The sequence below is a fragment of the Otolemur garnettii genome, unplaced genomic scaffold (genome assembly GCF_000181295.1).
Source record: "Otolemur garnettii isolate 467f Iridium unplaced genomic scaffold, OtoGar3 scaffold00047, whole genome shotgun sequence".
NCBI lineage: Eukaryota > Metazoa > Chordata > Mammalia > Primates > Galagidae > Otolemur > Otolemur garnettii.
The window spans coordinates 3,202,808-3,220,007 of record NW_003852442.1 but is presented as its reverse complement, the minus strand read 5'-3'; the positions used below and the strand labels follow the sequence as shown (position 1 = coordinate 3,220,007).

Genomic DNA, 17,200 nt, shown 5'->3' with positions numbered 1-17,200 from the left:
CCAGCTACTTGGGAGGCGGAGGCAGGAGACTCGCTTGAGCCCAGGAGTTGGAGGTTGCTGTGAGCTGTAATGCCACAGCACTCTACCTAGGGGGACAGCTTGAGGCTCTGTCTCAAAAAAAAAAAAAAGATATTCTGATGCCAGAATATTGTCTCAGTTTCAACAAACATATTCATGACAATGGCATCTAGCTATATTTAAAATACAATGGACGTGTATATGCAGGCGTAGTTTTTCAGTCTAAGGGCAGGGATGGGTCTTGCTCACCACGACACCCCTGCCTGACCTGTGCTGGACACACCTGGGCCGTCTGTGTAGGACAGTATAGGCACGTGTGCTGAGAAAAATCCCACAAAGCAGGCCTGTGAGCCCTACCATGGTCTGTGTCCACAGATCCATAACTGTTGATCCAGAGCAATGTCGTGTCTAACAGATGTCCTGTGGAATTGGCTGCAGCCTACAGAAAAGCTCACACACTCAGCCTTGTAAACACCTTGCCCCTCTCCCTCAACTCGTCACGGAGGGTGGGGTGAACTCGAGGCGCTGAGTTAATATCTTGAGGGAAAAATACTAGTAAAAGCCAACATCCACTGTGATGTCGTGCGTGATGACAGGCTGGGATCTGCCCTGGGTCCCCTGAGATCTCAGAGAAGGTGAGCCGAGCCCTGGTGCAGGGCTGGCATGGATGAGGGGTGTCCAAGGTGAGAAGCCAAGGGCGTGATCGCAGTGCGCGTCCTCAGGGCAGTGGGCCCGGCAGGCCCAGCTTCCAACGTTCTTGTCTGCTCACTACACAGGTCTAGCTTGGGGCCTCGGGTCCACAGCAGGACACATGAGAGGCGACCCTGTCTGCCAGCTCTGTTCCTTGCAGCTGGGGGACTGTGGGGAGTAACCACGCCTCTCCGAGCCTCCCTTTCCTTCCGCGTGTTGGACCAGAACATCCTTCTTGCTCTTTTCCTCCTCACTCCTTCCCTCCCTCTTTTTGCCTGGTATTTTCTAGAAGGCTGTTTTGCTGGAAGGCACCATCCCCAGCTTTCTTTACACTGTCAGGAGGTTTCCAAGTGCGGCTTCTGTCATGCTGGCTCATTCCCATCATTTCAGGAACAAGAGAGCCATGTGGGTCACTTTGCCCAGGGTCCTGGCTGCTCACTCTGGGTCACCTCCAGCAGCTTCTCTCCCCCAGGTGGACTTGGCTGTTTCTGGGAGAAGATAAAAATATCTCTGGGGCTTCTAGATTTCATTTTCCCACATGTTCATCCTCTGGGAGATTTCTGTGGAATGAGCACTTCCATAGAACTTAGGGTTAGAGCCAAGGTGGGTCCCTGGCAGGGACGTTGTGGAGATACAGGCCCTCAGGGTTTCTGAGGAGGACCCAGTCCTAGGAGGTGCAATACACAGCAAATTCATCCACTCAGCTGCGCACACATGAAACACACATGGGAGACATCTCTTGGGACTCAGTACTAAAATTGCCTTAGGAAGAAAGCAAGGAGAGAAAACACGTCCCACTCACGTTCTCCCATACATTCATTCATTCATTCATTCATTCATCATATACTCCCATTTCCTCCTGAGTGGCTTAGATTAGGGGACAGCAATCTGCGGCCCATGGGCCAAACCCACCCCAACACTAGTCTTTGTAAATAAGGATTTATTAGAACACAGTGTGGTCGCTTGTGTATCATCCGTGGCTTTCGTCTGTGGACAGATATGACAGAGACCATGTGACCCTTAAATCCTAAAGAATTTACTCTCTGGCCATTTGTGGAAAATGTTTGCCAAGCTCTGGTTCAGAGTCACAGCAGGTTCAAAGACTGGCTTCATTAATAACTGCAGCCTGGCTTAGGTAAAGTTACTTCTCCTCTCTGGGCCTTGGTCTTCTCAGCTGTCAAATGGGATCATAGTGGTACCTTACCTCAAGGGTCATTCTAAGGCAGTGGTTCTCAACCTTCCTAATGCCGCGACCCTTTAATACAATTCCTGTGGGTCGGGACCCACAGGTTGAGAACTGCTGTTCTAAGGAGTTTGTGAGAGGACATCCACAAGCATTTGACCCGGTGTCTGGCACACAGGAGGTCCTGGGTCAAGTCACATTGCTAAGGAGGCAGATTGAGATGCAGAGTACCTGTTCTTGGGCACATACAACATACAGACAGCCGGAGTCAGTGCACAGAAGATACCAGGGTCATAGACGGTCCCAGCCTGTGAGGATCTGTAGGCAGGTGCCCATTTCCATACCATCACCAGCCACGTTTCCCCTAGAAGAATTACACCATCATCTAGCTTATGTTTTTAAAGATATGAAAATTCATTGATCCCTGGTGTCCTACATTCAGAACAACAAATGGATACAGACCTGAGTGACTGGCATGGATCTTAAAGTTTAAATGACAAGGATAAAAAAAACCAGTCTTGTTCACAGCCTTTAACTTAGAGCTCTCATCCCTGGAGCAGACCACCCTTTCCTTCTCTCACCTGCCAAGTGTGGGAAGGACCCTCCATGACGATGGCAAAGCAGAGCAGGCAGCCCTCTGTACACGAGCACAGTTTTCATGAGAGTTTGTATTCTTCCATCACCTCCTCCGTCTTTCCAAGTCCCGTTTTGAGAGGGCTGCTGCCTCTCCTGTGGGTCTCAGAAGTGCTCTGTGAAAGATGTGCTCCATCCTTTTCGTTTTTGTTCTTAGAGGCAGGGTCGCTCTGTTGCCAGGCTAGAGTGCAGTGGCGTGATCACAGCTCACTGCAGCCTCAAACTCCTCAAGAATCCCCCACCTCAGGTGTGGTCCATCTTTTGAGAAAATTGAGCTCCATGGACAGCCTGGTTCTTTCCATAAACCCAGGAATCCTCATCCTTCCTAGGACTTGAGGGCAGCGCCTATAGAGGAGGCTCCCTGGAAATCCTGCAATTGAGCATTTCTTGGGCTTAAATATAAGCTTTTGATTCTGTGTCCCAGGACTCCCACTTCTGATTATTTACCCTAAAGATTGCTTTTATCGGCTCAGCGCCTGTGGCTCCAGTGGCTAAGGCGCCAGCCACATACACCTAAAGTGGTGGGTTCGAATCCAGCCAGGGCCCGCCAAACAACAATGATGGCTGCAACCAAAAAAATAGCTGGGCGTTGTGGCAGGTGCCTGTGGTCCCAGCTACTTGGGAGGCGGAGGGAGGAGACTCGCTTGAGCCCAGGAGTTGGAGGTTGCTGTGAGCTGTGAGGCTACAGCACTCTACCCAGGGGGACAGCTTGAGGCTCTGTCTCAAAAAAAAAAAAAAGATTGCTTTTATCCACCCCAAAATACGTACAAGTCTGTTCACAGTAGCCCTGAACCAGAAACAGCCCCCACACCCCTAAACACACGTGTGATATAAGGGAAGGAGCAGCTGTGCAGCTGATAAAAGAAGAAGAAAGAGCTGGGGACACACGCAGTGACACAGCACTCACAGTGACAAGGACCACATACGCAGCGACATGGAGCACATGCAGTGACACGGAGCACATGCAGAGACACGAAGCACATGCAGTGACAAGGACCACACACACAGTAACACAGAGAACACGCAGAGACATGGAGCACACGCAGTGACAAGGACCATACATGCAGCAACACAGAGCACACATGCAGCGACACGGAGCACACACAGAGACATGGAGCACACTCAGAGACACGGAGCACACACAGTGACACGGAGCACACACCACACAGTGACACAGCACACGCAGTGACACAGCACATACACAGCAACACGAACCACATGTAGTGACACAGCACACGCAGTGACATGGACCAGCCCTCAGACGCCATGCTGGCTGCAGAAGCTAGGCACCAACAGTGTCTGCTGTCTGTCAGACCTTCCAAAACAGGCAGAGCTAATCTATGATGCTAGATGCTGGAATAGCAGACCCTCCAGGCAGTGCTGGGGGAAAGGACAGGAGGGGGCCTAGGGTTTGGGGATGTTCCACACCTTGATCTGGGTGCGGCTACACAGGGTTGTGCACATGTAAAAATACATCCATTTAATACCTGTGCACTTTGGCTCTTTATCTTACTGTTTACACTTAAGAAGGAACAGAGAGAGAGAGGAGGAATCAGAGAGAAGGTTTTGAACGTGTGAGAGGGCAGGGCAGTGGGGGCTGTCCCCTTCCTGGGGCCTCCTGGACCCATGCCTTATCTCACAGCTTCTCCTCCTCATCCCGGGACCCACAACCTGTTTCCTGCTCACTCTTGGGAATGTCAGGTGCTCTCTGCTCACCCTGAGACCAGCTCAAAGGTCATCTCTGGGAAGCCTCTCCATGTTCCAGAGTGTTCCTCCTCTCCTGTCCTTTGCACTGTGCCCTCCTTGATTATGGTGCCTTTTGCTTTGTGATGTTGTTACCTTTGTACGGGGCCCTCTACCCCCCGCCCTGTTATTAAGCCCTCTCTTGTGTCTCTGAGTCACCCTGGGCCTCACAGGCCAGTGTCTGCCAGGAGCAGCTGTGAGCTGAGTCCACAGTTGAGCTGTCTCAACCTCTCCATCTCCCTCTACAGGGCAGGGCTCCTACAGGGCCCTGGTGAAGGACCGGGCACTCGGTGCCTGTAGCCTGCCTGATGGAGGCCTGGTCCGTGCTCAGTCCGGGCTGACGCTTTGTCTTCAGAAACGCATGTTGACTTGGTGGGTGGAAGTGATGCTGATTCTGGGGTGTCTCTGTCTTGTCCCATCACCTGCTGCAGTGGCAGAGGATCTCGCTGGTACTGATGTCACATGCCATGCCCTGAGGGACTGATCTCCATCCCTCTCGCCGTGCCCGCAGAGACAGCCGGGGTTGGAAGGGTCTGAATGTGCAAATATTAGTCCTGTGCTCTATTATTAAACCTCCGGAGCCATTTGGCCATAAAAGGGGACAACTGCCACAGCTGGACTTGTGATGAATGAGCCCACAGCGTGCCCCTGACCATCTCCACAGAGCCCGGACACTGCCTACAGTCCCAGCCCAGCTGCAGGCATTCTCCGCTGAGGTCTGAGCAGCAGGGAAGAGGGCCTGGAGGGTCTTCCTGACCTCATGATGATCTCACGGCTGGGAGGCCTGGACACAGAAGCTTGGTTGATATTGGGCAGGAGGAGGGTGACGAGCCTGGGGACTTTCCAACTGTGCGGCTGCTCCTCCAGCACCAACGGGGGTCAGACCCGAGGCCTTCCATAGCTGGTATGTGCTGCTCACTGTCGGTCTGCTGGAGCTGGCTAATCACCCAGTGCGCCAGCTTCCTCTCTGTTTGACCCGTCTGGAGTAGTGCACAGATGAGAGAGTGCACTGGCCAGTGTTTGAGCTAAGCCTTTTCCTTCTCTGTGAGCCTTAGACATGATCACCTCTGCGTAGTGAGCGCCTGCCGACCAGCTGGTGTGAGCGGGGACCTAGCTGGTGGGCTTTTATAGACAACTCCACATCTCCCTGCACCCCCCACCCGAAGGGGCCTGATCCTCACACCCCTGCCGAGCACCCTCTGGCCCCAGCTCAGCAGTTACCTGATGCAGAAGATGAGCCCACTGTCCTCAAACACCCTGGAGGCAGGTACACGAGAACCTTTTTCTTTGTTGTGATATAATTCACTTGCCATAAAATCCCCCATTTTAAAGTGTACAATTGGGTGCTTTTCACTATACACTCGCTCCCCCCCTTATCGTTTGGGGGATATGTTCTGAGCCCCCCAGTGGATGCTGGAAACTGCGGAGAGTACCAGACCCTGCACATGCTGTGTTTTTCCCTGGACATATGCACCTAGGATAAAGTTCAATTCATGAATTAGGAACAGGAAGAGATTGACAATAATAACTAATAATAAAATAGAATAGTTATAACAGCGTAATGCAGTAAAAAGTTATGGGAATGTGGTCTCTCTCCCTGCACATGTGTGCACAGGTCACATCTGTAGGCATTTCTGCAAGGGTGGGGTGGGGTGGGACTGCTGGGTTGGGGGGCCCAGTATGTCTAACCTTTAACAGAGCTACCACGCAGTTTGCCTCTAGTGGTTTTGCTACTGAACTTCACCAGCAATTTAGGAACACTCTGGTCGCTCTGTATCCTGCCGGCACTTGTCAGTGTCTTTTCTTGAGGGTCGTGTGGAAGTGTCACACTCAGGCCCTGGTTTCTCACTCACTAGCCCAGTGATTTTTCAACCGGTATGCTGCAAAAATTTTTGAAAGATCGTTAATTATTTTCAAAAGAAGTTCAAAGCACAGTAATTGTATTCTTTTTTCTTAACTCTTATTTTTTGATCCACATAGATAAGTATGCTGCAGAAGTTTATAGGTTTCAGTGTACCATGAGATTAAAAAAAGCTTGAAAAACACTGCTCTAGGCTCTCGTGGATAAAGCCTGGGGCCTGAAGCCTGGAGCTCCCCCTTCTCTTCCCAGCTCTCTCCCAGTACTGTGCGTGGTTGCTCAAGGTACACACCTGTTTGGAGCCTCCATTTCTGGTCTGACACAGGGGTGCTGACAATACCTTCCTCTCAGGGGCGGGGTGGGATTGGGGGGATTGAGGGCTGGTAGAGGTGGGACAGACACTGAAAATGCAGGAGGTGGGCAAGCAGGCAGGGGACACTCCCAGCCTGGAAGGTCCTGACACTACAGCTAGGATGGGACACCTGCACCCATGCCCCCTGCCAAATCCACGGGGCTGTAGCAGGGGCCTGGGTGGGTCCTCCATCCAAGTTCCCTTTCAGAGCCTGATGACCGCTTAGCTTCAGAGGTGACTGGAGGCACAGATGCAAAGTGTCACCCTCTGAGGACATAGATTTCTGTTCATCTCTCCTGCCGTCTGCATGGGTCATCTGTCTCTCTTGCCTCCTCAGCCATGATTGCAGGGCTGTGTCCCTCCCTGTCACTCTCCTGTCCCCAGGTCTGGGCATAGGGTCGCACACACGAGGCCTCCCACTTGTTGAATCTACATGAATTCAGTCCCAAGCGACAGCTCTTCTCCAGGGAGAGGCCTGGAGGGTCAAGACAAATGTTCCCTTTTAGTTTTGTATCTCAGCTTCCTCATCTGCAGTTAAACATGCGAATGCCGACCACAAGGCTGGTTGTAAGGATGAAGTAGATTAGTTTTAAAAACTAACGCTTCCTAGGTAAATGGAGGGTGTCGTGCAGAACTGAGCGGACCAGTAAGGTAGCTTCCAGCCACCTGTGGCTGTTTAATGAAAATGAAATGTCTCATTCAATTCCCAGGTTGCACTAGCCACGTCACAATTGCCCAGGAGCCCACAGGCAGCTGTGGCATCAGCCAGCGCAGAGACAGAGCATTCCCAGCACCACACAGAGCCCCGCTGGGCAGCGCTGACGTAGAGTTATTTATGCTGTGAAGAACTTTAATCACCAACAAAAGAAAGCCCAGAAAGGCACAAGAGGGATGTGATTTTCCCACAAGAGATTTTCTTGCTCAAGGCTTTTTTACTTTTACTTTGCACATGGTTCTAACAGGCTGGGCAGCCTGATTTCCCAGGTCACAACAGAAGAGCTGTAACCTTTTGTGGGAGGGGCTGGGGGTACATTGGTAGCAGTGGGAAGGATTCCTCTGGCATCAGGAGACTGATAGAGTGACTGGAGAAGCCGTACCAAACGGAGACAGCGATCCCAGACTGATAGAGTGACTGGAGAAGCCCTACCAAACGGAGACAGCGCTCCCAGCTCCGGAGCCATTTGAAAACGCGTTGCAGCCAACAGCCCTTGTACCCCAGTGGCACCAAGAGCATGGCTGGGTGGCTGGTTGCAGCTCAGCTGGCCAGTGGATGGGAGTAATAATAACAGCCCTGGGGCAACCAGAGAAGGTTAAATTACATTAAGGAAACAAGGGGAGGGGGAGTGTGAAAGGCATTTGAGGAGATTTGTTCTGGGACTGGGGCCCAGACTGGCCCGTCTAGCAGTAAATTGTTAGCCGCGTTGCTTTTGCCATAGTTTTTCCCTTTGTGGGATTAAAGAGAACATCAAAATATTTTGACAAGCCTTTCCCAAGTGAGCGTCTGTGGGTTTCTGCCCTGGGGGCCCAGTTGAGCTCTAGGTGTCTGGGGACCAGCTGGGCTGGGTGGCAGTGGTCGGGGGAGGGTGATTCTGAGACCCCTGCTGTACTGGTCCCCCTGCTGTCCCAGCTCTTTTCTGCACCTCACCTCTGTGTGTGAGGTGTGTATGCGCACAAGTGTGCAAGCTGGAGTTTTCCTCCAGCCAGAGGAATTTGGCAGAAGGCGGGAATGGACCTCACGGTCTTGGGGGTTGTAAAATTGAATCCCAGCTCTGTCTTTTAAAAGCAGTGAGTCTGTGACATACTCGCCTCTCTGTGCCTCAGTTTCTTCTTCTGCAGCATGCAGATAAATAGGGATAAATACAGCCCCTCCACTGGATCATTGTTGTGAAATTAAATAGGGTAATATACAGTATGTAAAGCTCTTAGCACGGTGCTGGCCAGATGCTAACTGCTTGATAAATGTTAACCAGGGCCCTGTGCCTTTCTGTGGGGATGGGGCCTAGTGTGGGTGGTGTGTGCATACCCAGTGTCTGTCCATCGTCACTTGAACAGATACACATGCAGTGGGCTGCTTGCAACAGTCAGAAGGCAACACCCCCCAAACGTCCATCAGTGGATGAATGGGTATGCAAAATGTGGCCCATCCACACACTGGACTGCTTCACAAAGGAAGAAAGTTCTGCTTTGTGCTGTGCTGAAATGAGCCTCAAAAACATTAAGTGAAGGGAGCCAGATGCTAAGGACTGTAGGGTGTATGAATGTTGTGTGGAGTGTCCAGAACGGGAGCACCTACGGAGAGAGGGCAGACGGGTGGTGCACGGCTGGGAGGGCCGGGGGCTGCCGTTGAGGTGATGAAGGTTGCACAGCATCGCAGACGTACTGAATACTACTGAACCAGACATGTAAAACCAGTTAATGGTTGCTTTTATTGTTATATGAATTTTACCTGTAATTTTTTAAATGTAGCAGGGAGCTGTGCTGATCCCTCCCAGTGCAAGTAACTTCAGGTGTGTGTCACTCCCAAGAAGAACAATGTAATGGCATCCTTTTACTATTTCTGTCTTTGCTGGTGTCCACCCTGTGCAGGCTGGAGGGGTCTCCCCTGCCATCAGACTTGGCGTGTTTCCTTTGAGGCCCAGGGTTGTGTGTGCGGGTCCAGAGCAAATCCCTCCTCATTGCAGTGGGACAGTGCCCCATGGTATCTGACTCTGCTACACGACACCTGTGTGATGACTCGGGTGACTCCCGTGGGTGGAGAGGGTTTTAGCCCCAGTAAGCTGCCAGGGTCACAGACAACCCTCCCACAAAAAGCCTGCTGTTTTCTGATCAGTCCCCAACTGCCTCCCACATCCTCTAGCCTCAGGAACAAACTCAGGGAAGGATTTTCCAGACCAGCTTCTTCTTTGGGGGTCCGGGAGCCTCCTCCCTTGCGCAGGACGTGTGCCTTGAGTCAGCCTGGACGTCATGATTCATCCTCGCTTTTAGAGGCATCCCCATGGAAACCGGCAGGCAGGTCTGGGAGGGAGCTGGCTCCCCAGAAGGAAGGGGGAGGCGAAAGCTGGGGCCTCATGCCAGCATCGTGGGGGCCTTGGGGGGCCACTGGTCACCCCATCCCCACTCACTCTGGGGTCTGAGGAGGGGCCCAGTTTAGAACGTCAGCTCTGAAGGCTTTTGGGGGGTTTTCTCCAGGCCCTACTTTCTCCAGCTGACATTTGGGTTAAGCCCCTGGGCAGGACCTCCTCAGAGGCAGAGGGACCATGTCTGTTTTTGGTCCAGCAGATGCAGACCTCCCAGAACTAGCCCCGTGTCAGTCCCTGTGCCCAGAAGGACACAGGGACACTTTGCTGCCACTTACTGCCGGCTCCCCGGGAAGGCAGCATCCCCAGGAGTCAGGACCTGGACGTGGGCACCGCTGACACACACCCTACCAGCGCAGGGTTTTCAGCACTTGGCTACCCAGCAGCTGCCCAGAACTCACCTGGGGGAGAACATCGCTCCTCATACGCCCAGGGAGCTGGTGGCCAAGGACGAAGGCCCCTCAGCCTTGGCCAGGGAGCCCCTGTTCCCTTTAATGTCTCTTTAATGAGAGCAATTTGGCAACAGCATAAAATGCGCACTTGCCCTTTGTCCCAGTCGCTCCCTTTCTGGGAATCTGGCCTAAGGAAATAACCCTAAATATAGGGTAGAGAAACATGTTTCACAAGGATGTTGCAGAGGAGTTGTTTATGGCAGCGTAAAAGGAGACACTAGCTGGCCCTGGGGAGGGGCCAAGGCAGTGATAAAATGTAATAGGGTGGCAAAACATTTCACAGCCCCGAAAACCAGAGTTCAGAGCAGGGGATACCTCCACAACACGAAAAAGGGCGTTACACACTCACGCGTGCCGCACGGTCCGGGCACTGTAGAAAATTACGTGGAGAACAAAATCAGGAAGTCGCACATCAGAGTGTAATGAGCAGTCACTAGGCGATTTTATCGGAAAGGTTTTATTCTCTTTGTCATCTTCCCAATTATCTTTGATATTCGTGCATTGCCATTTTTAGTCAGGTTGGAGTTGTAATCTACATGTAGTAAGATTCGCCTTTTAGTGTGAGTTTTATCAAACTTGTAAGAGTAACCACTGTTGAAGTCAAAATAGAAAATGTTCCCATGGTCCCCAAAGGCCCCCCCAACACCCCACTGCGCACTACACTTGCACATTTAGAAAACAGGATTTTAATCTTCTTTTTGTTCTCTCAGACACACCTCTTAGAGCTGGATTTCCTAGCATCTCTGAGTGGAGGAAAATTTTAATCATTGTTTTATCTAATTCAGTCTCCTACCCCGTGCAGGAATCTCCTCTGCTGACAGTGCAGTCATCATATTCAGATTACCAGGGAATTATCAGTTATCTGTGAAACTATCTCAGCAGCATGCAAGTCCCTCGAATAGCAGAGGCCCTGCCCACCTGAGCTTGTCTGATTCCATAGAGCAATGCTACTGGGGGCTCTCGATCCCCATCTCCCCTGCCAGCCTCCGGTGTCCCTGCCCAGTGACAATAAGGGCAGCCTCAGCAGTTCATTTCTTTAATGAACATTTTATTTTAGAATAGTTTGAGATGTAGGGAAAAGTGATGAAAGTAATTCAGAGTCCCTGCATACCTGTACTCACTTTCCCTGTTCTTAGCATGTGACGATAGCACGATACGTCTGTCACGGCCAGTGACCAATGTTGACGTGTCGTGCAGTCCACACCTTATTTGATCCCCTTCCCTCTGCCCCCCAGGTTTTACCTGATGTCCTTTTCTTGTCCCGGGACACCATCTGGGATCCCCATGTCCATTCAGTGTTGTTACCTTGGCTGGGGCAAGTGCCCAGGCTTTCCTTGAGGCTCCTGAGGTCTGCGCAGGGGATTTGAGGATGGGTTGGGGTTTGGCTGACGTTCTTCTCATGGTCAGACTTGGGTAGTGAGTTTTGAGAAGGAAGCCCCCAGAGATGTACAAAGTTTAGCACTTTCACGATAGTTGATTTCATGGAGCTCTTCACGGTGCTGTGGGGACTGTCCCAAGCCCTTGGCAGATGGATTCTCTCTTAGTGCTCTTGTTAACTCTGCTATTAAATCAATTCTCTTCTACCCATTAGGGGAAACAGGCTCGGAGTGGTGCAGTAACTTGCCTAAGGACTCACAGTAAGCGGCTCACACCCAAGTCTCCTCTTTGGTTCTAAAAACTCTGCTTTTGGTCAGATGCTGCCACAGAGAATGGGAAGGCAATTAAAAAAACCTCAGCATTTAAAAAAGCCTTTTATTTTTACTCAGCCTTTTCCCAGAAACCTCGGTTGTAACTTCTGATCAAGACAGCTAAGGCAGAATCTTCAGAAGGAGATGGCCTGGCACAGTTAGTGGCCTCCCACTGTCTTGTTACACCTGTGGAGGCAGCCTCGTACATCTCTCAGAGCCTACCGCCCCAGCCTCCTACCCCAGCCTCCCACTCCGGCCACACTGAGTGCTGAGCCGCTCCCAGCCTCACTGAGGTAGAAGTGGAAGCCTCAGGACTTCCTGCCTGTGTGCCCATGGTGCCTGTCGCTTGGTCTGGCTGATCTGAGTGATCCTGATCCTCTGTGGCACTGTGGCGGCATTCAGCTGTTGGGATTTGGGAGTGGGTTTGGATATCTATGTGTCTTTGTGGTCCAGTGATTTTCCAGACCCACTGGTGGCTACGCCTCAGCCCTGTTGTTTGGCCTTTGTGTGTGTTAAACATGCAGGGACTGCCCAGGCCTTTTAAGAGAGAGAAAGACAGGGAGAGAGATAGGAGCCCCCACGGCAAGGTCTTCAGCGCCTCTGGGGACCCTGGGCAGCAGCCATTGCTTCCTAAAGGAGGTTTCTAAATCTTAATTAAAAAAAATAACATAGAAAGCATCTACTCAAGTGTGTTAGGGTAGTACTTATTGGTAATACCTGCACAAACATTTCTTTTATTTTAGTAAGGTGTTTATTTGTTCATTTGTTAAGATAATAACAGTTACTGCCTAAAAGTCAGGCTCTGTTCAGGCTCATGGAAGAAAACGGGGGACCTCCCTCCTGCTCCCGTGGTGCTTAAACACCAGCAGGGCAGACGGTCAGCAGCAAACGCGATGCTATCTGGACGTGGGTTAGGAAAATAAGCACCAAGCCCTGTTTGCTGGTGCTGCCAGGATGAGATGTACCGTGAGGGCTGAGTCACTTACCGTACAATGGTGGGAATGGAGCAGCACTTGGGTGGCGGGAATAGGGCAGGATGTCAAAGGGCAGGCTGATACAAAGACACGGTAGCTGTCTGGATTGGTCCTGCCGAGGGACAGGTGATGTGTGGGTGAGAAGGGCAGGATGGACTTGGTTGTCTCCTTCCCATCATCCCACAGGTCTGGGCAGCCTCCTGGACCCATGCAGCAGCCTGCAGCATGTCCCTCTGCTGCTGTCCTTTCCTGAGTCTGTTCTCTGTGTAGCTGTCCCAGTGAAACTTAGCTGAAGCTTTTGTGCCATTCTATCCCCTGGGAGTAGTACTCAGATCCCCAGCTGGACTATCAGCCCCTCTGGGAGCAGCCTGCCTACCTCTCCAAGGCATCACTCACCCGGCCCTCCCTCCATGTGGCCTCTGCCCAGCCCTGAACTCCCAGCCGATCCTGCCCCAGGGCTTTTGCACTGGCTGTGTGCTCTGGATACTCTGCCTCCATCTTTACATGGTGGCTCCTGTTCTCAGCCACCTGTCACTTATTCTAGCCATCTGTCACCACACCCTATTTTGACTCTGTGCAGCACTTGCCAGTCTCTGATAGTTTGTTTCTTTGGGTATTTTGTGCATCGTCTAGTTGCCTTGCTCACTGCTCTGTCCCCAGCACCCGGCATGGGTCCTCGAACAGAATAGAAGTAAATGTCTGTCTGTTGAATGAATGGGTGAATGAATGAATGGTGCATGAGAAAGACAATTGGTGGATACTGAACAGAAGTGACAGTGTAAGTCTACAAATGATCAAACAGTGTGGTGAGCCCTGGAGAGGGAGCACACAGTGAGGGACACAGGGGTGGGTGGTTGTGGGGTCTGCAGGGTGCTGGGTGCCCCAGAAAGTGCTGATGAGGTGAGATCTGGAGTGTGGATGAGGAGCTGAGAAGGGGAGTTTGGATCCTGTGGGGAGGGAGGGTATTGCTGTGGTCTTTCTGAGACAAAGAGCAGGTTGAGTTTGAGGCACTGTCAGCGGCCAGTGTGGGGAACTAGTACGGGAGAGAAGCCGCTGAGGTGTGGGGCTGAAGGAAGCAAGACCAGCCCTGTAGGGCCTGTCCATCATGGATGGGAGTGTGTATTTTGTGGTTGGGCCACTGGGAGCCATTGAAGGATATTGAGCAAGGAAGTAGGGATGTGGAACATGGCTATGGCTACTGAGTGGAGAATGCCTGTTTGCAAGATTTCTGGGTACGAGAGAGTGGTAGGTTTTTGCCAGTGAGGGGGCATAGGGGTTTCTGCCGGGCCCTGCAGATGATAAGAGAAATAGCTCCCAGTCCTTGCCCTTGAGGTGGTCCCAGCCTGCTCCCGACCCCACACCTCCAAACACATTGGTGAACATCCACTGCGGGGGATGCCACCAGCCAGGAGCGATGGTGCATCCTCTGGTCTGTGGCAATGCTGAGCTCTGCACCAGCCCCGTGTGCTTGTCGCCAGAGGGAGATGCTTTCAGGAGCCTTCTCCTGAGGTGCGAATGTCACGCCTGCTCGTGTAACCAGTGCTTGTCTCTTTTTTTCCTTTTCTTGCTGCAGCCAACTGGGTACATGGAAAACTCAGTCTCCTACAGCGCGATTGAAGACGTTCAGCTGCTGTCCTGGGAGAACGCCCCGAAGTACTGTTTACAGCTCACAATTCCTGGGGGAACTGTCTTACTGCAGGTAGGATAAATAAACATGAACAAGCAGTTTCTGCTCCCTCATCCCCACTCACTCACCCTTCTCATTTCCCTTGGAGGGTGGCAGCCAACTGTCAGAAGGAAAGGTTGTTTAACTTTAGGTGTTTTTTTCCTCCCAAGTCTAAGAAAGGTATAAACTGGAGCTCACTGGAGAAAAGAAAGAGAGACTGTGCATGAGTTGAGCTCCTGCTGTATGCTGCCACAGCCTGGGAACTTCACATGTTGCTTGTTCCCTTAGTAAATCTGAAAAATAAGTTTTATTTTATTTCTATTTCTTCATCTATTTTACAGATGAGGAAACTAAACAGATGTTAGTAGGCCCCAGAAGGCTGTAGGAAACAAATAGGCCACCTTTTGCTTTACTTTGAGTGAGGGGGTTCCTTACTTCTTGTTGATCTAAGTCGTCTTAGACTGGTGGAAGTATAAGCTGTCTTTTGGGGGGGAGGAGTATATATTCCATATGTACTAGGCAGGACTTTGGGTCGGAAATGACACAAACATTATTGAAACTCCTGAGACAAAATCAGAATTTAATGCTATAACTATTAAAATAACTGGGACAGGGTGGCGCCTGTGGCTCAGTGGGTAGGGCACCAGCCCCATATACCAAGGGTGGCAGGTTCAGGCCTGGCCCCAGCCAAACTGCAACAAAAAATAGCCGGGCGTTATGGCAGGCACCTGTGGTCCCAACTACTCGGGAGGCTGAGGCAGGAGAATCACCTAAGCCCAGGAGTTGGAGGTTGCTGTGAGCTGTGTGATGCCACGGCACTCTACCGAGGGCAATAAAGCGAGACTCTGTGTCTACAAAATAAATAAATAAATAAATAGATAAAATAACTGGAATGTCCAAGAGAGGACTTGAGGAATGGCTGGACCCAGGAGTCAAATGATAGCTTTAATGTTCTACATCTTTCCATTGTCTGGTTCCCGTTCTGATGGCTTTGTTGTCAGGCAGGCTCTCACTGTATGGTGGGAAAGGTGGGCCGAGCCACACTCTCGAACTTGTGATCTTTTTTCTTTCAGTACCTTTTATAAAATCTTGGGTGAGGTCTTGATTGCTTCTGCTTTGGTGTCATTCAGGCCTCCAGAATGTGCTGCCCTGTGTTAGGACAGCTGTGTATTCTGATTAATAGCCCTCCCAGGCAGGTCCACCAAGAAAGGAGAATTTGCCTACAAAAATAAGTGGCCGCTGTAGCATGTACACAAAACATGGTGTGTGTCATGTCCAAGGGGTCGCTTCAGCTTCCTGAAGGAACCCCAAATCAGAAATGCCTCATCTAGATTAAATCTCTCCTCTTCCCAGCGTGAGGAAGCTCCTCCGGGGCTGGCCTTGTAGGAGCATTTTCTTTCCAATCCTGTCTCTCCAGGGATACCTTCTGTCATCCCAGAGAGATGCTCCATCAATCCTGTTTCAAATCTAGGGGCTGCTGGACCTCGTGGCAGCACTGGAGCTAAGAGCCACCCAGTTTGGCCTGAGGAATGCTGATCTCGGTAGCTGAGTGTAACAGCGAAGCCTCTTTAGGAAAATCTCCTTCTTTGCTGTCATCTCTTAGAGGACACCAAAGACCATGCCTTCCTCGGGCTGCTTTCTTCTGTAGTTTTTCTTGTACTCACTCTCCCCATTTCCCTCCTCCCCTCCAGCGGGCAGAGCTTCCTCCTGTCTCTCCTCTCTTTACCATGGGCAGCTCAGCCCCTCCCACCAGACCCTCGTCCTGCAGCCTCTCTGCCCCAGCACTGGCTCCCCATGCTCACCAGGCACGAAGACCATTAAGGGGGCGGGCGGTGGGGCAAGAACAGCGTTCTGTGGCTAGCAAAGAGAAAGACAGTGTCCTAGTCCAGTGACTTTACTGCCATCACGGAACTTCAAGTCAGCCTCTCCCCTGTGCTGGTGGGAGACTGCAGCCCTCTGGGGAGACAGAGCCATAAACAAATGATTCCTGAAATAAGGGCTAAAATAGAGGCAAGTCCTAGGGGGCCGGGAGCCAAGAGGAGGGAGGGACTCATTTGGCCTGGGCAAGCCAGAGCAAGCTCCCCAGAGATGGCAGCTTTAAAACTGGGTTTAGAGGGATGAGTAGGAGTGGGGGACATGCTCTGGGCACAGGGGATGTGGGTACAAAAACATGGATGTGAGGGAGCTGGGTATTCGTTGCATTTGAAGGCAGAGGGGAGAGGTCAGGGTCTGTGGGTGCATCTGGACCTGTAGGGTGATGGCCTGATCGTGCAGGCCTTACTGGCCCAGTGAGGAAGCCTAGGACTGTATTTTGAGGGCAAGAGGGAGCCATTGAAAGCTCTGAAAGGGTAGAGGGAACACTGGACGGGCCAGTCTGGATGTCTGCATGATAGGCAGGAGAAGATGCTTGGAGCCATCTAGTCAGAGGATGGGGCCCTGAGCCCCCAGCTCCCTAGCAGTGGGGTCACTGCCTCACCACTAATAGAGCCTTGTTCCTCCTGGGGCTGCAAGGGATGGCCCTGCCCCCAAGGAAGGCCAGAACATCTCTCGCCTCAGGGAAGGAGGGGCAGTGAGGCTGCAAGGGAGGGAGGCAGTGCCTGGAATGTCCCTTTAACCCGGTGGTGGCTGCAGGCCCAGCTGTGATGACTCGCCTGGCTGGCTGTGTCCATCCGGCAGTAGCTTCAAGTCAGAGCTGAGGACTGACCAGGCGGGTGGGCCTCTGGCCTCTCCAGCATCCCTCTCACTGGGACAGCAGAGCTAGAGGCGAGAACAGGAGTCAGAGGGCAGGAGGAGACAGCTGGCAAGTCTTCAGATCCAGGTTGAGAGCCGACTCAGAGGGAGGAGGGTGAGAGAAGCGGCTGTGCGG

General features: G+C 51.8%; 1 protein-coding gene across 1 annotated transcript in view; it reads left to right on the top strand.

Moving 5' to 3' along the window:
- Window positions 1-17,200, top strand: part of CMIP (c-Maf inducing protein) — a 229,655-nt gene that overhangs the window by 126,824 nt on the left and 85,631 nt on the right. The window contains exon 2 of the mRNA XM_003791303.3: window positions 14,242-14,367. Within this exon, the coding sequence (XP_003791351.1) occupies window positions 14,242-14,367 (126 nt within the window). The remainder of the gene's footprint in view (window positions 1-14,241; window positions 14,368-17,200) is intronic.